The 24939-nt window shown below is 36.0% G+C and overlaps 1 protein-coding gene across 1 annotated transcript; it reads left to right on the forward strand.

Moving 5' to 3' along the window:
• Nucleotides 1-2: 2 nt before the first annotated feature.
• On the forward strand, nucleotides 3-24923 carry LOC138813699 (vomeronasal type-2 receptor 116-like). The gene is given in 7 exon segments (XM_070002083.1): nucleotides 3-118; nucleotides 17789-18077; nucleotides 19259-20002; nucleotides 21150-21377; nucleotides 22984-23107; nucleotides 24000-24508; nucleotides 24510-24923. Coding segments are annotated over 7 exon segments (2424 nt in total).
• Nucleotides 24924-24939: the final 16 nt, after the last annotated feature.

A 24939-nucleotide genomic window follows, 5' to 3' on the forward strand; every position in this document is an offset into this window, starting at 1 on the left:
CAATGAAGCACCGAGCACACATGGATGGAGATGTGATGATCACTGGGTTTTTCCCTCTCTACACTTTGGGAAAAGATCACAGTAATATCCACGCTTCCAGGCAAGAAGAGAACAAGGTGTAAGTAATTCAGTTTTTTATTTCCATTTACTGTTTTATTCTGAGGATGTTTGATGAGTGAGGGAACTCTGGGTGTACACATCAATGATCTCTGTCTCTCTACAGTGACTTCCATAACTATTTCATCTAGAAGAGCTCAGTTTCACTATGTTGTCTTACATCTCCTGTTCCGTGATTTTCTCCCTCCTAGCAGGAGAGAACTCTTTTCCCTTCAATGTAGCTTATCCTTTCCAGGTCTGTTAGTTCTTCACTTTACTCCAGCATGGCTATGTTTCTTCCATTTCATCTATTACTGTGGAAAATGAAGTGATGTTACTTCAATCAACCTGAGTCACGGGCATGAGTTCTTTATTACACATTTCCTTACATTCTAGGCCAGTAACCTGAGAAATTTGTTTAGTAACACCTATATTTTGTGAACCTTGTTAAATTTTCTTATGGTGGCTCATGCCTATAAACCTAACTAATTATTGGGCTCATTTATAAGAACAGAGGTTTGACACCAGCTCAGGCAGGCAAATCTGTGAGACTTTTATCTCCAAGTAACCAGCCAAAAAGCTGGAAATGAAGCTGTGGTTCAAGAGACAGTGTGAAAGCCTTGAGCAATAAAGCTCAAGAACAATGCCCAGGCATGTGATGTAGGAATGGTGTGCATGCACTCACACATTCTTAGTGTACACAAGCACTTACTGTTCCAAGTCAAGCCTTGTGGCATTGTTTCATATCAGATATGTTCCACAACTGAGGTGTTATCAGGCAGCTGAGCATTATGAAACATTCTGTGGAGGAGAATTTTATGTGCCCCAGATAAGTTCTTTACTTGTGCACATGCATCGTCTGGAAGTTTTGTTTGTAACACAGTCTCAGTAACAACTGGCTATAGTAAAAGAAAGAGAAAACAAAAGAAAAATGACTCCACAGAACTCCTTGCAAATAATCTGACTTCCATTGCAAAAGATAATGTCATTGTCTCTATCACTGGCATTCCTTTTTAAGTGCTAATATGACAACCATAGAGGGAGGCAGCTGCCCACAATTGAGAGCAGAGATAACAGGATAAGAATTACTTTCTTCTGTGCTTTAGAAGATACATGTCCTTATTTTTTATGACACGTACATTTTTATTCCTCTATTGCTGATTCTGGGAACTCAGAGCCTGGGTGCTGTACCTGAACATTTTTGCTGAAGGCTAGTGCTCTAGCCCTTGAGACACACCTCCAATTCTGGCACCTTTTTTGTTGTAAAATGGACATTACAGTCTCAGAGATATCCTTGAGCAAGTTGTCTTGAAAACATGATCCTCAGGTCTCAGCCTCATGAGTAGTTAAGGCTGAAGGCATGAGGCAATACTGTCTGGCTTAGCTTATTCTTTATATTCCACACTATTTATTCATGTTTAGCTGATTTTTATTTTCTTAAATTCTGAAAATGTATGCAAGTATTTTTCAAGGTGCTAATATAGACATGCTGAGTAGCATGGTTTCAGCTGATGGATGTTTCAATGCTACCCCCAGATAAAAAGGAAAGTCTGGTCTGAAAATTTTATTCATGCTATTGACTACAGATAGAAATACTTATTAAGGTTTTCTTGAAGAAAAATATAACACTGCACTTAGACATATCTAGGTGAGAGATTTGACTAATGTCTATATGCACTGAGGTTAGTTGTTGCTGGCCAATTTTGATAAAATATGTTGCTTGTGCCAAGAATCTCATCCAAGTTGTACTTCCACACTGCATGTCACATGCTTTGATTACATTCACTCTCTTCTTTATACCTGTTTTCATATCGTGGCACACATTTTGTCTCTTCTATATCTCTACTTTCTACTAATCATTTTCACTTTTCTGAGGTAGCTAGGAAGAAGCCAGTGGTGATTGGCTTATTTGTGTGCATTTTTATATCAAAGATGATACTCTACAACTTGAGGGATACCTCCATTTCTAGCTTTTTGTTGATTGATTAGAGATAAAATGTGCCATGTACTTTTCTGTGACAGCTCGCTTTGACTTAGGATCCTTATCTATTGTTTTCTTGTTTACCTAGGATTGCAGCTATAAACCACCAATAGAGAGAGTTTTAATTTATTGAATAATTGCCAAACTTAAATTTTATATGCAATTACCAAAACTGCATTTTTTCTCTGTGATAATGAATAACCAATAGGTGTCCTTATTTTCCACATGGTTGAATATCATGTGTTTGTTGTGATTTTCTATTTCTAATTTCTGACTTTCTTTTACATGATTGTATTTTTTCTCTTCTGGTATCTAATTTTTAGAACTGTTTTCTATGATGCTCTTCATCCTCTGTGAGGTGTTTAGCTAGGAAGACTTTTTATAATATATGTTCTTTATTGTAGAAATAGTGTACAGAGGGGTTACATTTTTATGAATAAAGTAGTGAGTACATTTCATATCGAGCATTGTTATCTCTTCCTTTGTTTTTCCCTACCACCTCTTCCCTCCACACTTCCCCAACTCCTCCTTCCCTTCCCCCCCAACAAGTTGTAAAATTCATTTTCAAAATAGTATCTTGTACATATCATTGTTACCATGGGTCAACCTATATCCCTATTTAAGCATTTTTCCCTCCCCTCACCCCGAAATTAGAGAAGTGTATATCGAAGATGTAGGGCATGAGAATGAAATGCAGTGAAATGGGTGTGATACAATGGGGGAGGAATATACCAAAGAAACAAAGACCACATAGTACATTATAAGTATGTTAAAAAATAATAGCACGAAAGAAAAAAAAAAGGTTCATTTTGCTTAACATCATCTTGTATGGTCATATGTACATAGCTTTTGACCTTTTCTGCATGTCCTAGACTTATAATACTTTTGCTTGTATGATGTTTAACTGTTCATTTGCCTGTACCACCATTGCATTCATTGTGCTAAAACGTTTCATTTGGATGCAAGCACAGTAACTTTCCATTTCCTGTGTTTGGTCTGGAAGTTATGGCTTTGTCAGTTAGACAATTGATTCTTCCATTTACTCTAATCCAGAGAATAATTATTCCTATTCTTTTATGAGCTATTGACTTGTATTTATATTTCCCCTCATTTACACTATTATTTGCAAAGTTCAAGTCTCTATTAAGAACCAATGTTGAGGGAAAAAAATATATGGTCTAGATTTAATGTTGCACACATGAATGCCCGGTCTCTCAATAGCAACCCTTGCTAAGAGTGTCATGATTAGGCCTTGTATTATATGATACCTTCTCCAACAATCAGATATCTATTATTTGCAAATACTTTTCAGTCTTTTATTTCTTTGATCTATGTCTGTTTTAATCAGAATGTTTTCTGCTATTATGGCTGTGTAGTATAAGTAAACAACAGGCAGGAGGATGCTTTTGTGTTGTTCTTGTGTTAAAATAGCTCTGGCTAATGGAGGATTTCCTTATTCATAAAATTCAGTTTTCCTTGTTCTATTTCTGAGAAGGAAATGATAGGAATTTTGACATAAACTGTCCTGAATCTTCAATCAATACAGCTCTTTTCGCCATACTGCTTCTACCATCCTGAATAATGAGAGGTGTGTGTGTTCGTTTGTGAAATTTTGTTGAGTTCCCCTTCTGTGGTTCATGATTTTTTACTTCAGTTTTACAATCCTGTTCTTGTAGAAGCTTCTTTTTGTTTCATTCATTATTGTCATGGTACTTTAATCTCTAATTCTTTTTCTTCTACTTGATTATTTTATTCCTTCTACTAATTTTGGATTTGTTTTTCTAGTTCCTTGAGATGAAGCATAGGTTCATTAGTACAGAACCACTATTTCTCATTTCAGCAAAGGTTTTTACAGTTTTATTTCATTTTCTATATGTGTAGATTCTCATTTCTGTTTTAATTTTTTATTTGTTCCAAAGATTAGTAAACTTCTAGTGCTTTGCCTTAAAAAATAAGTCATATAATCATGTATTAATCATTTAATTACATTAAATATTTTTAATTAAATTAAAGGCTTTGTTTCTGATTGAAAAAGAATTCATTTTATTTCCATGTTAGGGAAATGTGTTGAGGATTATCTCAAAGTCTTCTTATATATATTAAGTGTGTTGATAATATATTTATGTTCATTTACAATTGTTATGTCATCTTGTTGATCTGATTGCTTCATCATTGCATTACAAACATGACACATTTAATTACGTTGATTAAGGTATATTTAATGTGATAAGTTATGGATATTTCAGCTTTCTTTTCCCTTTCATTTGTGTGGACTGCCTTATTCCACTCCTTTTTTTCTCAGTTGATGTACTGTTTATTGCTATTATAAAGATGATGTACAGACAGTTTACAGTTATATAAGTAAAATGAAGAGAATATTTCTTTGTGAACAATGTCACCACTTCACTCTCTATATTTCCCTCCCCTCCTCACCCACAAGGTCTATAGTTTATTTCCAACATAGTGTCTACTGAGTACTACTGCTGCATTTGAACACCCTTTGTTCCACATTTTCTGTGACTCCATGCTCACCAAAAGAGCAATAAAAAAATAAACTTCTTGTTCCCATTCTCCCAAGTTCTTTTTAACAAATATTATTTTATATGATCAGATGGACATAGGTATTACCCCTCTGTGTCCTCTCCTGACTATACTCTACTTTATTCTCACTGTGGGGAATGCCTAGAGACCTGTATATTTTATCATGTGAAAATGTTTTTTTTTAGTGTTTTTTTTTTGGTTGATTGTGGGGCTTGAAATCTGGGCCTGGGTGCTGGCCCTCATCCCTTCACCTCAAGGCTAGCACTCTTCCACTCATACATGCAAGGCAAGCACTCTACCACTGAGCCCACTTCCTAGCCCCTGCTGTTTTTTTTAACCATTTGGTATGTTTATTTGTAGATTTGTAGGTACATTTCTATACTCAGAGAAATCATACAACCTATGTTTCTGTGGATCTGGCTTACTTTACTTTCTTACTCTCACTGAAGGCCATTGATGGTCAGCTAACTTTGCTGGAATCAAACTATCCTTTGGACTGAGGGTTTTATTCATTCAGGCATTCCAATTTGTATTTGTAGAGTTTGCATTCCCAGTCATTATTGACAGATCACTTCTCAACATTGCCATTATATACTTTATTCTCCTGGTTTATTGAAACTTGTTCCTTCCTTCCTCTCCTTTAGAGTCTTTGATGTTTATTAAGTAAGTTCAACAGTAGTGAGTTTTGACTTTTGGATTATAAATTTTCATTTGTCTGCTACAGATTTTGAGGTACTTATTGGTGCTTAAAATAGATTACAAGAAGCTACTTTGGAATAATGGCAAAAATCTGTGATGATGAGGATAAAAGAAAAGAAAACATACACACACAATTAATATAGGGCTCTGCTCAAATCCATAACTGAATGTAGAGGCATGTTATAATGAAATCTTTTCCTTTAACTTTTAATGAAACTTTTTGTTTAATATTTTAAGATAAGATGTGGTTACAAATTTGACAAGAAATGTAATTACTACCTAACTAATATCACTGTACTCCCTCTGTACATCACCTTGTCAAAAAATAAAAAGAAAAATATTTTCAGGTATTAAGGTCATACAAATGTAAATGGCAACTACATTGTATTCCTCCCATAATTTGAAAATTGAACATTTAATTTTCCATTTTTCTATGGAACTTACTAGATATGTTAATAATTTTCCCTCTTCATAAAAATCATGTCTAACAGTTGTCTACAACATTTACAATGGTAGAACTTTCTTGGCTCACTTGTATAGTCAGTGTCACCAGTTTTTTATACATTTTTAAAATTTTATTTTCTTTTGGTAGTATGAACACTTGCCATTCAACAGAGCAGTATATGAATACAGTGTCTCTTGAACCATTTCACCCCATTTACCATTTTCACCCACACCTCCAAAACCCTTCCATCTTTTCTTAATTTTTGAATTATATATTTTTTGCGATTTAACAGAAAATTTATGTACACTGTATGTGTTTTTTGTATATACTTATACATTTATGTATATAGTTTCATATATGTAGTGATATATATATGCTCTTTATGTATTATATAATATATAGAATGTATAATATACATTATATTACTACATGTACCCTTACCAGTAAATTTAATACATTTTAAAGATTATTTTCTTTATATTTTTGTTCAAATGAGTTGTCCGTCAACAGAGCATTTGACAAATACAATGTGTCTCGATCAATATCACCCCTTTTAACATGTTCACCCACCACTCCCACCCCAACCCCAACCCTCACTTTACTTAATTTGAGATTGTCTTGTATTTTTTCCATTTAACAAAGCAGTTTATTTATACAAAGCATTTGGAATTATGTTATTCCTTCAATATGCTTCACCTGTAATACTAAATCCTTCCCTTTTTTCCCAATTCTGTGGCATATCCAATACATTCTTGCCTGCGTTCTACTCATTTCCCACATTCTTGCTTCTATTCCTCTGCATTGGGCTCCCACACCCCTCAGGTATTCCTAGTACTCAGTTTGTTGGCCATTGCCTTTATTGTGCTAAAGAATTATACTCATCACGCTCCTCATAGATTCTATTGTACTTCAGACAATTCAATTATTATTGCTTGGGTACAATCTAGTGGGTTTACTTCTAGATTTATAGGCACATTCTACTTCCCACCAAGGAGGGAAATCATGCAATTTGGGCTTCTTTGAGTCTGGCTTAGTACACTTAACATCAACTTCTCCTAGTCATTCCATTTCTATCTCTTTTTTGTTGAACGTGGGTTCTGAACTCTGGGCCTGGGCACTGTCCCTCAGATCTTCAGCTGAAAGATAAGGTTCTACCATTTGAGCCAAAGTGCCACTACCAGATTTTTCTGCTTATGTGGTGCTAAGGAATCAAACCCAGGGTCTCATGCATACAAGGCAATCACTGTACCACTGAGCCACCTTTCCAGCCCTCTTCATTACTTTATCAGAGATTCAACATCATTCATTCTAATGGGAAGGTTTCCACGGTGAGGTTTCCATGGTGAATGTATATAGAGGCATCTGGAATGATTCCATATCTTGCCTATGGTAAATAAAGGTTCAATAAACATGATTGTGATAGCAGCTTTAATGTATCCTTGTCCATGTTCTAATGGATATATGCTCAGAAGGGGAGCTGGTTTGTGATAGGTTATTTCTTTTCTAGTATATATATATATATATATATATATATAATTGTAAAGATACTGTACAGATGGGTTACATTTACATTAGGAAGGTAATGAAAACATTTCCCATCGAGCATTGTTACCACACTTTTGCTTTTACCCTACCATTAGTTCCCTCCCCACCACCCCAGCTCTTTGCTCCACCCCAAAGGTGTAAAGTTTGTTTTCAATTTACTGTCTTGTATATGTCATTGTTACAATAGGTCAACCTGTATCCTTGTTTCAGCATTTTGTTATTTCCCATCCCCTCCCCAAATTAGAAAAATGTATATACAAGATCCAGGGCACTGAAATCAAATACAGTGACCACAAGTGTTATATCATGGGGGAAGAACATCCAAAAAAATATCACACATGGCTCGGTAATGGTGGGTCATTGTTGTAATCCTAGCTACTCAGCAGACTGAGATCTGAGGATCATGGTTCAAACCCAGCCCTGGCACAAAAATCAGTGAGACTCTTATCTCCAATAGACCACTAGAAAACTGGAAATAATTCTATGGCTCAAGTGGTAGAGCACTGACCTTGAGCTGGAGAACTGAGGGACAGTGCCCAAGCCCAGAGTTCAAGCCCCACAACCTGTAATAATAAAAAAAATCACACAGTACATTATATGTACATTAAAAAAAAAACAGCAACAAAGACAAAATCTCATGTTTCTTTACCTTGGGGTTCATTTTGCTTAGCATCAGCTTATGTGGTCATATGTAAATAGCTTTTGACCCCCTCTGCATGTCCTAGGCAAATACAAGTTATTGCAGATAAGGCAAACCATGTGGCCTATGTTTCTTTGGGCCTGGCTAACTTAACTTAGTATAATTTTTTCCAATTCTTTCCATTTCCTAACAAATGGGGTAGTGTCATTCTTTTTGGTGAAGGCATAGGATTCTATGTGTATATTTACACTCCCACCAACAATGCAGTAGAGTTCTCTTTTGGCCACATCCCCTCCAGCATCTGTTGTTATTAGATTTCTTGATGATAGCGAGTCAAACTGGAGTGAGATGGAATCTCAATATTGTTTTGATTTGCATTTATTTTAAGTCTAGAGAAGTTGAGCATTTCTTCATATGTCTATTGGCCATTCTTATTTTCTCTTCAGAGAAGTCTCTCTTTAAGTCTTTACTCCACTTATTATTAAGGTGGTTGTTTCTTTGCAGATATGTTGTTGGAGATTTAAGTTTTTTTAATAAGTTTTTTATTGTGAAAATACTGTATAGAGAGGTTACAATCACATGACCAAAGTAATGAGTACATTTCTTATTAAGCACTGTTGTCTCCTCCCTTGTTTTTCCCCTACCATCCCTTCCCTCTGATCTCCACAACCACATACCCACCTCCTCTGCGCCTAAATTGTAAAGTTTGTTTTTTGACATAGCATCTTGTACATCTCATTGTTGCAATGAGTCAACCTGTATCAGTTCGAAGTATACTTGTTATGTTGTATGGCTAGTGAAGATCTTCTCCTTTTATGTTGTATGGCTAGTGAAGATCTTCTCCCAATCCATGGGTATTCTATTGATCTTGCTTGCTATGTCCTTTGTCATTCAGAAGTTCTGCAGTTTCATGCAATCTTATATTTTGATTTGTTGTGTTTCTGGGTCTTTATTAAGAAAATTTCAGCATGTTCCAAGGAGTCCTAGAGTTTATTCCATTCATTCTGTCAGGGTGTCTGCTTTTACTTACAGGTCTTTGATCCCTTGGGAGTTGACTCTAATGCAGGGTGATATATAAGAATCTAGCGTTAATTTTCTATGAGTTTTTAACTAATTTTGCCAGTTCCATTTAATGAAACAATTGTCTTCCTTCCATCCTTTTTTTTTTAGCTCCATTATTGAAGATTACTTGGCTCTAGGTCTGTGGGTTCATTTCTGGGTCTTCAGTTCTATTCCATTGATCCTCATGTCAGTTGTTGTGCCAGTTCAAAACTGTTTTGATTACTATGACTTTGTAGTACAGTTCAAATTTGGTATTGATATTCCTCAGCACTGTTCTTTCTGCTAAGTATTGTTTGTGCTATTCCAGTCTTTATTGTTCCATATGAACTTTTGGATTGCTTCTTCCATTTCATTGAAGAATGAGCTTGGTATATTGATGGGTATTGCACTGGATTTGTAGATAGCCTTCACAATACTGCCATTTTCACGATGTTAATCCTCCCAATCCAGGATTATGGGAGGGTTTCCCACTTCCTAAATTCAGCTTTAATTTACCTTTTTAGGATTTTAACATTTTCATCATACAGGTCCTTCACTTCTTCAGTTTACTCCTGGGTATTTTTTATTTTGTGGGGCTATTACAAAAGGAGTTACTTTACTGATTTTAGCCACGTTCTACTCCCTATTGACATACAGAAAAGCCACTGATTTTTGAGAATTAATTTCATACCCTGCTCTTTGTCACATTTTGGATTAGTGTAAATCACTTGGGAGTGGAATCCATGGGGTTCTTTAATACAAGATCATGTCATCTGCAAAGAGGGCAAGTTTTCCTTCATCTTTCTCTGGTTGGATCCTCTTTATGTTTGCATCTTGCCTAATTGATATATCCTGGCAAAATAATACTAAATTTAAGAGGAGTGGAAAGAGTGAACATCCTTGTCTTGTTCCTGAGTTTAGAGTAAATGGCTTTAGCTTTTTGCTATTACCTTTAAGGCTGGCTGTAAGTTTGTAATACACACCCTTTGTAATATTGAGGAATTCTCCATGGAGGCCTAGTTTTTCCAGAGGTTTCATCATAAAGGTTTGATGCATCTTGTCGAAGGCTTTTTCTGCATCTATTGTATTTGTGATTCTTAACCTTGCTCTTCTTGATGTGATGAATTATATTGATTGATTTGTGTCTATTTAACCAGATTTGCATCCCATAAATGAATCCTTTTTGATCATGGGGTAGGATTTTTTTGTTGACTTATTAAAGCTGATTGGCCAAAATTTTGTTGAGAAGTTTTCAGTCTATCTTCCTTAAAGAAATGGGTGCATAGGTCTCTTCTATTGGTGAGGCCCTGCCTGGTTTGGGGATGAGGATTATGCTGCCTTCATAGAACAAATTTCTTTATTGGAGGATTTGGAGGAGCATTTGTGTGAGTTCTGCTTTGAAAACCTTGTGGAATTGAGCTGTAAATCCATCTGTTCCTGGTCTTTCTTTGGGTGGGAAGGTTCCTATTGCTGTTCTTATTTTGATCCTTGATATGGGTCTGTTAAATTGATTTAAATCATCTTGGTTTAGTTTGGGCATGTGCATACTTGCCGGAAATTTGTCTCTTCCAGATTCTCAAATTCATTAGCATAAGGGTTTGAAAAGTATTCCCTTACAAAGTTCTGAATCTTGGGTGTTATTGTAGTGATGTGTCCATTGTCATTACTGAGTTTGTTTATATGGACTCCCTTTTCTTCTGTAGGGCTTCATTGAACATTGCCTTTTTGGCCTTCATGGATTCCTTCAACTTTCTGTTTATGGATTCCATGAATGCCTCTATTAATCTTTGTTTCTTATCAATCTGTTTGTGCAATTCCTATATTAATCTTTGATTAGCCACCTCAAGTTGGAAAATTCCTGTATTAATCTTTGGTTAACCTCATCCCACTCATGCATTTTCCTATCATGCTCACACAGAACCTTTTGCCTGCTTTCAATCTTTTCATTAAACATGTTTACCAATAAATGTTTGTAGATCATTTGGGTAACTCTCCTCTGGATTATTCATTAATTACTCTGTTGCCTGATTATTATGATTGGGAGTTGAGATACACAGACTTGCCATTTTTATTGTGTTTTTCCGGTTTGTACTGGCCATTTGGGTGTGAAAGCAGAATTAGTTCTATGCTAGAACACTATTTTAAAGCATGCATCAACCAGAACCCTGTACTTGTACAGATTGTTTGATGCAGTCAAAAAGAGTACAGATGCAATCTAGTTAAACAGATATCATCTAGTTCATCAACAAAGAGGGAATAATGGACTAAGAAAACCAAAGAAGGAGTCAACAGACCAGTAATTAATAGATTTAGAGAGAAGTGTGACCAGAAAAATATAATAGAGGAATGTGGGAAAGGATAAGGAGAGAGGAAAGATACCTAAGACCTAAATTCAGAGAGAGGAAAAAGATAGAAGGAATAGAGCGGGAAGATTCAGAAAAAAAAGAAAAAGGAAATATTATTTTTTTAATTAAGACTTAAAAATTATATAAATAAAAAGAAATAATACTACAATGGCAGGAGTTAAGTCTGAGAGATTTTGAATTGAGTAATATATATCTGAATTAACTCTGCACACAATGAAGGATAAGGTCTAATAATCAAAGATGGGTGTATATCTGGGGATCTATCAGTTTCACAATCAATAAAATAGAGTTCCTTTTGTCCATTTTGTTGCCAGAATTTCTTATTGTTTCCTTGATAATGGCCATTCTAAATGGGGTGAGGTGCAATCCCAGTTTGGTCTTAACTTGAGTTTCCTTTATGGTAAGAGATGATGAATATTTTTTGAGTGTCTATTGGTCATTCTTATCTCTTCTTCTGAGATATTTCTGTTGATCCATTAGCTCACTTATTAGTTGAGATGATGAATCTTGGAGTAATCAACATTTTAAGCTCCAGATGTATTTTGGATATGGATCCTTTCTCTGATGGATACCTGGTAAAAATCTGTTCTATGGTCTTTCTATTTAGCTTGATACCTATGTGATTTGTAGTGCAGAAAATATTGTTAGGTGTCGACCCATTTTAAAATTACTTTTTATTTGTTCTGATTTAGGACTTTTACTTAGAAAGTTTTTAATCTGTTCTGAGGAGCCCTCCTCTTACCCTACACTTGCCTGTAACAGTTTCATGTTTTCTGGCTTTCCATTGCGATCTTTGATCCATTTTAAATTGATATTGGTGCAAGGTAATGTATAGATATCTAGTTTAAATTTTCTGCAAATGGATGTCCTGTTTTGCAAGCGTTTTTTATTTCAGCTTATATTCTTGTTTCCCTTTATCAAATATTAGATGGCTATAGTTCTATGTGTTCATTTCATTGTCTTCTGTTCATTGGGCCTCTGGTTTATCTTTTTGCAAGTACCGTGCTGTTTTCATTACTATGCCTCTCTAATAATGCTTAAGCATCAGTATTGTTATTTGTCCTGACCTGTTCTGACCACTAAGAATTGCTTTGCTTTTCACACTCTTTAATAATTCTCTATCAGAGTTTGGATTGCTTTTTCTTTCTCTGCATAATTTTGTTGGGATTTTTAGGATATTGCATTGAATTTGTAAATTACTTTGGGCAGTTTTTCCATTTTCACAATGCTAATTCTTCTAGCCCAGTAGCCCAGAATATCTTTCCATCTTCTTAATTCTTCTATGTTTTCCCTTTCCAAATTGTTAACGTTTTCACTATAGTGGTCTTTTCCCTATTGGTTCATTCCCAGGTATTTTATTATTTTTGAGACAATTGCAAATGGGATGCTATTGTAATTTCAGACTTGATTTCTCAATGGCATAAAGGCAGGCACTTATTTTGTGAGTCCATTTTGTAACTGGCAATTTTGTCAAAGCTCAGGATCAATGTTACTAGCTACAGAAGAGGAGATTTTAGGTGCACTTAAGTATATGATCATGTCTTCTGGAAAAAGGGATTGTTTTACTCTTTCTTCCCTGTTTGCTTCACCTAAATACTTTCCCCCTGCTTAATGCTCTTGCTAGGAAATCCAATCCCATGTTGAAGAAGAATGAAGAGAGTGGACATGTTTGTTTTGTTCCTGAATGTAGGGGAATTATCTTTAGTTGTTCACCATTAAGCATAAAACTGGCTGTATATTGTTCATATACAGTCTTTCTTACATTGAGGAATGTTTCAAAGATTCCTAGCATCCCCAGACCTTTTATCATACAGGGGTGTGGTTTTTTCAGCTTCAATTGAGTTAATCATAAGGATTTCCCCTTGTTTCTACTGATGTGCTATAATATGTTAATTGATTTGCATTTGTTAAAACAGATTAGCATCCCTGTTATGAATCCCCTTGAATCATAATGTATGAATTTCTGCATCAGTTGTTGGATTCTTTTTTTATTGTGAGAATACCATACAGACTGGTTACAATTACATGGACAAAGTAATGAGTACATTGCTTATCAACCATTGTTGCTTCTTCCTTTGTTTCCCCTTCCTCAGTTGTTGGATTCTATTTGCGAGTATTTTGTTGAGAGGTAATGCATTGATGTTCATTGAAGAGAAAGATACAGAGTTGTCTTTTCTCAGTGTAGCATTCTCTTGTTTGGAGTTGAGTGTAATGCTAGGTTCATAGAATGGGTAGTGTCCCCTCCCTTCCTAGTTCTTTGAAGTGTTTGAGGAGTACAGGTGAAAATTCTCCTTTAACGTTCTTTTAGAATTGGCTATAAAGCCATCAGGTGCTGGGCTTTTCCGGAGAAGGAGGTGTATCATTGCCAATGCAACTCCATTGCTTGTGAAGGGCCTGCTTATTTTATTTATGGATTTTTAACTTACTTATCATATGTTATTGTTATTGTAGACTTGATATTCAGAGAGGTTACAGGTACATGAGTAAAGAGTACAATTCTTTTTGACTTAGGTCTGTTCTTTCATCACACTCTCTCTTTCCTGCCCATCTCTACCTACAACATATCCAGTTCATTTTCCACCTAGTGTCTACTGCATATCACTGTTGTGTTTGTTCATCCTTGTTCCAACTTTATGTGCTCCTCCTTACCCCCCAAAATACAAACTAATAAACCAACAAAAATTAAAAATAGAAAAACTGCAAAAATTACAAATGAAAAAATAGCTTTTGTTTTCCTTTACTTCATTTCATAGAATATTGATTTATATAGTAATCTTTCCATATCCATTGGGCTCTTTTCCACCACTCCTAGGCATATCGTCCTTTTACATCTGTACGTTAATGTCTGTGGTCCTATATAAATTCCATGTCCCAGGGTCTGTGCATACATATGTATAATATTTATTTATTCATTCATTTTATTCATTCTCTTTTTATTTATAGTTTTACAGGGACATTCTAATCACCACAAAATAAGGAAAATGCAGCACACATGTCTTACTTTCCTTAAAATAATTTTTCCATCGTTTTTGGTTTTCCATTTCCTTACAAAAGTTAGAATATCCTTCTTTCTGATAGATAAGTATAATTCCATTGTGAATATATACTATGTTTTCTTGTTCCATCATCCATTGAGGGACATCTAGGTTGATTCCATTTCATGGTTAAACAATTCCACAATTATCACGATAATTTTTGGGTCTTAAGTGTAGTCTGTTTTGTGGTCCTTCAATAAATTCCAACAATGAGATTGTTATGTATTAACTAAAAGTATGGATGGATAGGACATAGATAGATAGAAAGACAGACAATACTAAAACAACAAAGAAGACCCAGAGGTGGTTACTAATGCCTGTAATCTCAGCACATACATGGCAAAAGCAGGAAGATCTAAAAGAATTTCAGGGAAAAAAAGAAGCATAGAGATTGTAGGCATCCTTGTGTTGTTCTGATTTTAGAGGGAATGTTTTTAAATTTCTCCCATTAAGTATAATGTTTACTCTAGGTTTGTCATAGATAGCCTTTATTATATTGAAGAGCCCTCCATATATTCATAGCTTCTCTAAAACGTTTATCATAAAAGGATTGCAATCCTGGAATTAATCCCATTTGAACATCTTATGATTTTTTGGTTACTTTTTAAATTCTGTTGTGTAGAAATCTGTTAAGCAATTTTGCATCAACATCCATCAAAGAAATTGGTCTGTAGTCCTCTTTAATTGTTGAGCTCCTCTCTGTTTTGGGGTGGAGCATTATGTTGGCTTCACAGAATGATTTTGGCAGTGATCTTTCCGGGTTCTATTTTCTTGAAGATTTTGAGGAGTATGCAAATTAGTTCCTATTTGAAGACCTTAAAATTCCTGCTGTGAAGCCATCTGGTCCTGGGCTTTTCATGAAAGAGAGGCCTTTATATCCATTTCAATTGCCTCAATTGTTATTGGCTGCTTACATCACCACCTGGAACTGGTCCTCCAAGGAAGGAGTCCCCCCTATGAGGTACTCAGAGATTCCAGAGCCAGTTTTGAGCTGGCCAGCAGCAGTCTTCTGGAGGGGCTTCTGTGTCTGGATGTGGGAGTCTCAATGTTCTCTTCTTGTTTCCCCCTACCTTCCTGTGGTGTCTCTCTGCCATTTTCTTGTATAGGAGCAGCAGCAGGATCTCCATAGGCGTCCCCAAGCTGATTCACATATCTGCCCTTATTCCTTCCTTGTGTTTCTAAGGTTGGTGCTTTGTGGTGTTATTTTTGTCAGTGTCACAGTGCTCTCTAATTAAGCTTTGACTGGTGGCATTTCAGGCATGTCCTTTTGGGTCTCCTTGGGCTGCCTGGGGAAGCAGTGCTCCTAGGGGCAGCCACTCAACAGGGGTCTGAATGCTGTGTTGTGTGTTCTGCTCCTGTTTCTGCCATGAGATTTCTTCTGTATTTAAATGAGTCTCTATTTAAAGTTTGATTGGTGTGGATCTCTTGAGGTGAAGGGAATGCATGGAATCTGCCTTTCTTGTGGGCCAATGGAGTTGAGTCCCAAAACAATTAAATTTCCTTTCTTATCTTTCTCTTCAAAGAACTCCTGAAGACTCATCAATGAATTGCTCAGTTTCCATGAGTTTGAGTATTTTCTGTAATTCATATGCTGTTGTACTCAAGTTTCATTATGTGTACAGGAAACAGGATATACATTCTTGTATATATTTCTTTTTCATTAATGTATCTGTTTTGTGTTCTGAAAAACTTACTTTATTAATTCATGTAGGAAGGGTTTAATGGAAAAACTTTTAACTGTGCTTCTCTGGGTACATCTTGATCCTTCCTCCATTTCTACAGGATAGCTTTGCTAGGTGCAGTACTCTTGTTGGATAATTTAGATTTTTTAAATCTGTACAGAGGGGTTACAGTTACATGAGCAAGGTAATGAGTATATTTTCTATCAAACATTGTAACCTTCTCCTTCGTTTTTCCCCTACTATCCCTTTCCTTCCAACTCCACAACTACACTCTCCCCTCCTCCCTATTTCCCTACCCGCTTAAATTGTAAAGTTCACTTTTCAACATATATAATATAGATTTCTTATCTTCTGTACTGTAAGGATCTCTTCCATGTTCTTTTGGCTTACAGGGACTCTACTGAGGAGTCAGCTGTTATAGAAATGTGTGCACACCTATAAGATATAGGTCCATTTCTGTTTTACTTTTCAGCATCATCCCTGTATATGGGTTTCACTTGTGAGAACTTCATACTAAGACAGCTTGCTGCAGATGTCATGGTAAAACTGATTATTTTTCAACTTTATGACTTTTACTTTGAATGCCTCTCAACCTTTGCGTTTTTGAAAATAGTCTCACCAACTTTTGACAAACCTTTTTCAAACATCTTCTTTCCTACATTTTATTTATCCATATGTGAATATTCAATTAAATTTTCCTGACACTCACTAATTCCTTCTGTTTAGAACATTTCAGAATATGACATTTTTTAACTGTGATCACTTTACATAAACCTACGGTACAGATTGAATAAGTTTAGTGTTTCTTTGTAACAATACCAGTTGATTTCATTATATTAGTTTATTTAGAATATTCCCACTCATGAACTTGCATGTAAACACACACAAATACACACCCTCACACATACCTTGGTGTACACAGACATAACACAGAGAAAGAAAGAAAAGCACTCTTTCTTTTGCTCTATTGATTACTTTTCAGTATCTCAATCTTAAAATATTGTAAAAAGTAGTGATCAATGCATTTTATCATGGAGGCCTTGAAACTGGGATTTCTATGCAAAGCTGACCTACATTCTCTCCTCAACCACCATATCACGGGTTCCTGTGTCCAAAATGAGTTCCTTGAAATTGGATGCATCCCTTTCATTTTGTTACATACATAAAAATAAAATCCCTGCCCCTAATAGTGCAGCACTTTTTTTCTGATTATTATCAGAAAGAGCCATTCAATATGTTGGTCTTTGATCTGAGCTTACTATAGAATAATTTATAAATAATACTTAGCTTCTAAATATTGCACTTAAATTAAACATTCCTTTGTTAGCTTAATATGCCATATGAACACATAATATAAACTGGGAGACTGAAAACACAAGAATTATTTTCGACTCTGGTGTAGATAGTTGCCCTAATATAGAGTCAACACAATATTTTCTGTGTCATGAAAACCAAATGGAAGACAAAAGGCTTTTGCTGTGGTACATGTGGTGCTAGGGAAAATCAACCTCTCTCTCGACTTAAAGGACTCTCATTCATGACAATTGCTCTTCGTATCCTTGCCTAGATCTTTATACAGGCATAAGTCATGACATTCACAGTCCATTATAATTGACGTAATATTTTAATATGTGTCTTGACAAAGAATCAAGCATTTAATGTATCAAACTCTTAAGGTTTGAAAAACTCGGCTGCAATTTCTTTGCTCATTATGCAGGATTACGTTCAAGAACTATCAGTGTGTTTTGGCCTTGGCTTTTGCTATTGAGGAGATCAACATTAATCCTGATCTTTTACATAACTTGACCCTTGGATTTGATATCTACAATGATGAATTTGGAACTTGGCCAATGTTTAAGAATCCCTTCATTTGTCTCTTTGGGAAGTACAAGATTCCAAACTATTCCTGTATGAGAGACAGCAGGTCTGTAGCAGTACTTACAGGACCATCAGGAACAACATCTTACCAGATTGGGACATTACTGAGACTCTACAAATTTCCACAGGTGAGGGTGAGAGATGTGGATGGATAAAAAAATGATTAATATTGTGCCATTTCAGGTGTTAGAAGAGAATGAGAAAAGACTGGATTCCTGAACAAATCAAATTTTGTTGTATCAAAGATAATTACTCAAACACTGTTGGAAATATATATTTTCACTGTTTGGAAAAAGAGCGGACATGAGAAGACAGATGGATAATTTATTGTTTCAAGCCTTATTAATAATCTTCTTTAAGAAATAAAGAAATACAAAGGACTTTTCAGTGTACCTACTTGTCAGGGTACTGATGGCTCACAGCAGTAATCCTAGCTAATCAGGAAACCTGTATCTCCAATTAACCTGCAAAGGGCACAAAGTCAATATGTGAGCCCATTGGTACAGCACCAATCTTTAGGGAAATTGCCAAGGAAGTACAACAAGCAATGAATTTGTGCCTCTGTACTGGCATTCATATGTACACACACACACACACACACACACACACACACACACTCACACATACACACACATACACACAAACACATGAAAGACACTATGTTGAATGAAGTAAATCAGGCTCAGAATGAGAAAGAGTACATGCGTAATCTCATACATGAAATTTAGATCTAAAATATGAACATGTCATGTGAAATAACTATGGAAAACTCAGATAGCTGCTCATATATATACATGATCAATCTGATTATAGTATGGTATACAGAGTGGTGGAAATCCATGGTGTAACTTTTCTGATCTACTGACTGCAAAAAATGAACACCAAAAAGGTAAAGCATGTCTGAGTGGAGTAGGCATTAAGGGAAAAATGTGAAGGAATATGGAATGGATGGGTGATGAAAAACAACATGATATACAATGGGCATACATGAAAATGGAATTAGGATTGGGTAAGGTTGATATAGATGGGAAGAGTTGATGGAAATAGTGACAAGTATCCAGAGACAATTATAGGACTATTGATATATTGTGCAACTTTTCAAAAACAATTGAACTATTTTTTCAAAAACTAAAACAAAACCTACTTTCTACCTACTTCAACTGTTTCTAACCAGAATGCAAGACTGAGATTGTGATGCATGGAAATCTTCTCATTCATGGAGTGTCCAATTTTCTTTCCCCATAGCTTACCTTTTGGGGCTTTTGATCATACCCTGAGTGACTATAACAAGTTTCCCACTCTCTATCAGATGTCCTCAAAGGAAGTATCAATAGCCACTGCAATGGTCTCCTTACTGCTTCACTTCAGCTGGAGCTGGGTGGGACTGTTGACCTCACAAGATGAGAATGCTTCATGGGTTCTTGCTGAATTGAAAGAAGAGATGGCCAAGAACAAAATTTGTGTAGCCTATGAGCTAATGATCTCAACCCAAGACGCATCACATATATACAAACTCATGGCAGTCTATAACCAGAAAAATCTATCTTCAGCAAGTGTCCTCATCATACATGGTGATAATGATTCACAGATGGCTTTCATGTTATTGATTGAACGAATGTTTATACATGGCAAAGTTTGTATCACGAACTCACAGTGGGATTTCACCATGAATCGAAGATATTTCATGCTAGGCTCCTTGCATGTACCTCTGATTTTTACGCACCATCATGTACAAGTTTTTGGATTCACAGATTTTGTCAAGGCAGTTAAACCTTCCAAATACCCAGAAGACATTTTTCTTGCAAGGCTGTGGTTTCTCTCTTTTAATTGCTCAGATGCTGAGTCTGACTGTGTAACATGGGACAACTGTGCTCATGATACCTCTTTGGATTTGTTGCCTGCATGCATTTTTGACATGACTATGTCTGTGGATAGTTACAATATATACAACGCTGTGTATACTGTTGCCCAGGCTCTCCATGAGATGCTTCTTCATCAAACAGAAGTTCAAACAATGGGAAATAGGAAAGAAACAGTGCCTTCCCCTGAACAGGTAATTTCTACTATGTCGGAGTACAAACACTGTGAGCAAAGGCACTTGTTAGAGGGGTTTTTTACTGCATGAAATTAAATATTCCCATATGTTTGCATGGGTGTTTCTATCTATATATGTCTATATGATTTGTGTTTATATACACAAATATATATGTTTGTATTCATATGTCACACATAACTTGGTTGTTGAAATTAATGAATATTTCAGTATTTGAAGTAATTGTTTCAACTCTTAAGCTTTTCCTTCTATTATTAAAAACTAATGTAAGCTCAAAATTGAACAAATGTTAATTCACATTTAAAAAAATAAATAATTCAGGTGCTTTTTAAAACCTTACATGACTCTTTATGTTTCAATGTTTTTGAGTTACTGTAGAAATGTGTGGATATACTGTCAAGAAACAACAGGCCAATACCAAGTATAAAATATATCATATTTCTACAATTTAATTTTGGCCAGTGCAGGGACTTGAATACAGTGTCTGGGCTATGTCCCTGAGTATCTTTGTGATCAAGGCTAGTGCTCAACCACATGATCACAACTTTTTTTTCTTCTTTTTCTGAAATGTTCATTTGAGACATGGTTCTTACTAATTTTCTCTCCAGGCTGACTTCCAAGCATGATCTGATCCACTTGAGTAGCTTGGATTATATCCATAAAGCACCAGAAAATTGCTTATGCATTCCTTTGGTTACTAATAACCACAACATCTTCATAACTATTCTTTTGAAGATCAAAAATTGAGCTTTTCCCCAAGAGTTTATTCAGTCAGATCAAAGGATGACCTACAGAACAGAATTATCTGATTTTTTCATGTGACCAAGTTTCATTCAATTCTTGGCATTGAAAATTTAGCAAGCTCAAACGATAGACATTCATAAAATAGTGGTTGTGGCAAGATGGAGTAAAATAATTTCTCTGGAAAAAGTCTTTGTACTCCTTTTCTGAGTGATCAGGAAAGATTATTTTTCAGAGTGATTATTTTTATTCCATCATAGACTTTCTTCTGAGATACTTGATTAAGTGTCTCTATTCTTTTTGAATTCAGAATCAGAGATTAAATTCAATCAGTTGTGTTTCTTACTTCTGGTTTTCTGTCTTATCTCTGGATTTACTTCATGATAATGTGATGTCTCTCTTTTAGCTGCACACTTTTCTGAAGAATGTCCACTTTTACAATCCTACTGGAGATCAAGTGATTTGGGATGAGAAAAGGAAACTGGAGCCAGATTATGACATTCTAAATATTTGGAATTTTCCAGAAGGTCTGGCACTTGCAGTGAGAATAGGGAAATTTTCTACATATGCTCCACATGGCAATCAACTGTCTGTATCTGAAGATATGGTAGAGTGGGCCATTGGAACTACAGAAGTGAGTTGGATCTAATTCTAATCATTTTAAGCACACACAAATCAGCAAGAATCACCATTTAAATTTGTACCTGGCTGAGTACCAGCTAATTTCTCCTATAATCCTAGCAACTAATAGAGCTGAGATTGGAATATCACAGTTTAGAATCAGCTTACACAGGAGATTCTGTGAGACTTTTATCGCCAAATAACTTCCAAAAGTCTGGAGGTAGAGCTGTGATTAAGGTACAAGAGTGCTATTCTTGAGCAAATCTAGTTTAAGTCCAGTGCCCAAGCCTTGACTCAAGCCCAGGATAAGAACCAAAAGAGTTATCACTGTTTCTACATGCTGATTTTGAATATTGACATAAGATGTCATTTTATCTCAGTGGTATATAACACTGTGATAAAGTACCTGAAGAATTAATTCACGTGGTTGAAAGATTTCTTTTCCTCCCTTCTGTGGAGATTCACTCCGTGGATAATTGAACTGCTACTTAAAAAATCTTTGGTTAAACCCAGATGCCCCTCAGTACATGAATGGATCAAGAAAATGGTAAATATACACAATGGAATTCTATGCCTTCCTCAGAAAGAATGACATTGTCCCATTTGTTTGGAAATGGAAAGACTTGGAAAAAATTATATTAAGTGATGTAAGCCAGGCCCAAAGAAACATAGGACCCATGGTTTCCCTTATTTGCAATAACTAGTATATGTCTGAGTCAACCAGAAAAGGTCACATAAGTTGATGTTAGGGGAAATGAACCCGAAGATAAGTATTCAAATGTTTTTTTTTTCCGTTCATGCAATTGTTTCTAACATATTTACAGGATGATTTCTATGTTGCTTTGTGTGCCCCTCACCCACGATATAACCCATGCTTTCACTGTATTTGATGTTGGTATAATTTGTGGTGGGGAAGGGAAAAACCAAATCATTTAACTAGGGATACAGGTGGACCCACTGCAACAATGATATGTACAAGTCATTATGTCGAAAAACGAACTTTACAACTTTGGTGTGGATGGGGTTCGGGTGGGGGTGCAATGAGAAGGGCTGGGAAGGGGAAACAAAGAGGAGACAACAATGCTTGATAAGAAATGTACTAGTTATCTTGCCCATGTAATTGTAACTCCTCTGTATGGTAATCTCACAATAAAAGAAAAATCTTTGGTTGGAGGAATCATTGAAGGCATCTGTGAGAAGATTCTCACTTCATGGACACTGGAAAACAAAAAGAAACAAGATGACCCTGTGGTTCATGTAACTCTATAATGTGGTTTCTTCTTTGTTATTCTCCACATAACAGATGAGTAGGAGATAACATATAATGACACGATTTCAAGGAAATCCCATAAGGCTGTGCCCTAGAAATTGCTTTCTCACCACTATTTTCCACCTTTTAATAATCCCATACCTATTAATAATTCAACAGGCTAAAAATCAAGTTTGTAGCACATAGCCTTTGGGAATCATGGAATATGTAATCTGCAACAGAATTCAATAAATCGACTGACTTGCCTACTTAAAACACTATGCTTAAACATTCCATTGTAAAACCATGGATTGTTGTAATGTTTGGTATGAATCTGAACAGTTACTGACATATCCCTGCCTTTCCTCAGACTCCTCACTCTGTCTGCAGTGAGAGTTGTGCTCCTGGATTCAGGAAATCTCCTCAAGAAGGAAAGGCTGCCTGTTGCTTTGATTGTACAGCTTGCTTAGAAAATGAGATTGCTAATGGGACAGGTGAGTTCCTTACTTATAAAGAAATCCTTTATCTCTGTCTAGTTAATCTCAATCCAAACAAGTCAATTCAAAAACTTTGTATTAGGATTGCAGAGCCCATTCTCCTTCTCCCTGATAATAACTAAATTCAGAGAAGTGGTCGTATTGCTAATCGTTATATGATAGCACATGCTTTGAATTACATATTTAGAAGGATTTTACAGTCTATTGCAGGTAAAGTTATCTGCAGGAATCTTTATTATCACTAATCATTAGGGCCAGTCTAAAAATCTAACATAAAATTAAACATAAGTCTTATACAGAGTGTATTAATCTTAAAACTTTTGTTTTACTCATACAGAAAACTTGGATCTTGCTTATCTTAACTTCTCAGTGCCCAGAACTCTTCTTGGCACAGGGCAAGGTCTTAGTAAGCTGGGATTAGCTTAAGAATTGAGCATGACAATAAAGGGACCAAGAGTGATCAGTGTGTTCCTACAACTTCACAGGTGAGCAGGTGAGATAAGCATAATAAAATGAAATCAAGGATAATATACAACAGGGTAAAATTAATTTTTTACAGAAACATATGGGGCAATGTAAACTGTATAATTCCAATTTTAATACAACTGCAGGAGTCTTAACTAGCATGAAAAAAATTATAAAAATTTCAATAGGATTTACATTATGAATACGTGTGATAGTCATTGACAAAAAGAATTTTGAATAAAAAAGCCTGAATAAAGAAGAAGATAAAAATGGAAGGCAGTTATAATTTGAAAAAAATACAAAACTCTTTTGTTATAGTAAATGCTCATATCTTAGGACTTCACTTAAGTGAAAATTTTCATTAATTGTTTGAAGTAAACAGGGTTCATAAAAAGAAGTAATGGTAATATACATGTTTCAACAGATATGGAGCAATGTGTGAAGTGTCCAGATCATCAATATGCCAACACATACAGGTCTCAGTGTCTCCAGAGAGCTGCAAGTTTCCTGGCTTTTGGAGATCCCATAGGCATGGCTCTGGCCTGCATGGCTTTTTGTTTCTCTATGCTCACCGTTGCTGTTCTTGGAATGTTTATGAAACACCAAGACACTCCTCTTGTTAAGGCCAATAACCGGGCTCTCAGCTATATCTTGCTCATCTCCCTCATCTTCTGTTTCCTCTGTTCCTTGCTCTTTCTTGGCCATCCTAACACAATCACCTGCATCCTGCAGCAGATCACATTTGGGGTTGTGTTCACTGTGGCTGTTTCCACAGTGTTGGCCAAAACAGTGACTGTGGTTCTGGCCTTCAAGGCCACTTCCCCAGGGAAAAAGATGAGGTGGCTGCTGGTATCAGGGGCTCCCAACTTCATCATCCCAATCTGCATGCTCATCCAGGTAACCCTCTGTGGAGTCTGGCTGGGAACCTCTCCTCCCCTTTGTGGACACTGATGTACACTCTGAACATGGCCACATTATCATCCTGTGCAACAAGGGCTCCCTCACTGCCTTCTACTGTGTCCTGGGATACCTGGGTTCCCTGGCCCTGGCTAGCTTCACTGTGGCTTTTCTGGCCAGGAATCTGCCTGACACCTTCAATGAAGCCAAATTCTTGACTTTCAGCATGCTGGTTTTCTGCAGTGTATGGCTCACCTTCCTGCCTGTCTACCACAGTGCCAAGGGGAAGATCATGGTGGCTGTGGAGGTCTTCTCCATCTTGGCCTCGGGTGCAGGGCTCTTAGGCTGCATTTTTGCACCAAAGTGTTATATCATCTTGTTAATACCAAATGGAAATTCTCTGCATGGCTTTAGGGAAAAAAGTCATAGCAGGAGAAATAATCCTTTTTAAGCTTAAATACATAGGT

Source organism: Dipodomys merriami, unplaced genomic scaffold (genome assembly GCF_024711535.1).
Source record: "Dipodomys merriami isolate MVZ:Mamm:240054 unplaced genomic scaffold, mDipMer1.0.p SCAF_6, whole genome shotgun sequence".
Taxonomy (NCBI): domain Eukaryota; kingdom Metazoa; phylum Chordata; class Mammalia; order Rodentia; family Heteromyidae; genus Dipodomys; species Dipodomys merriami.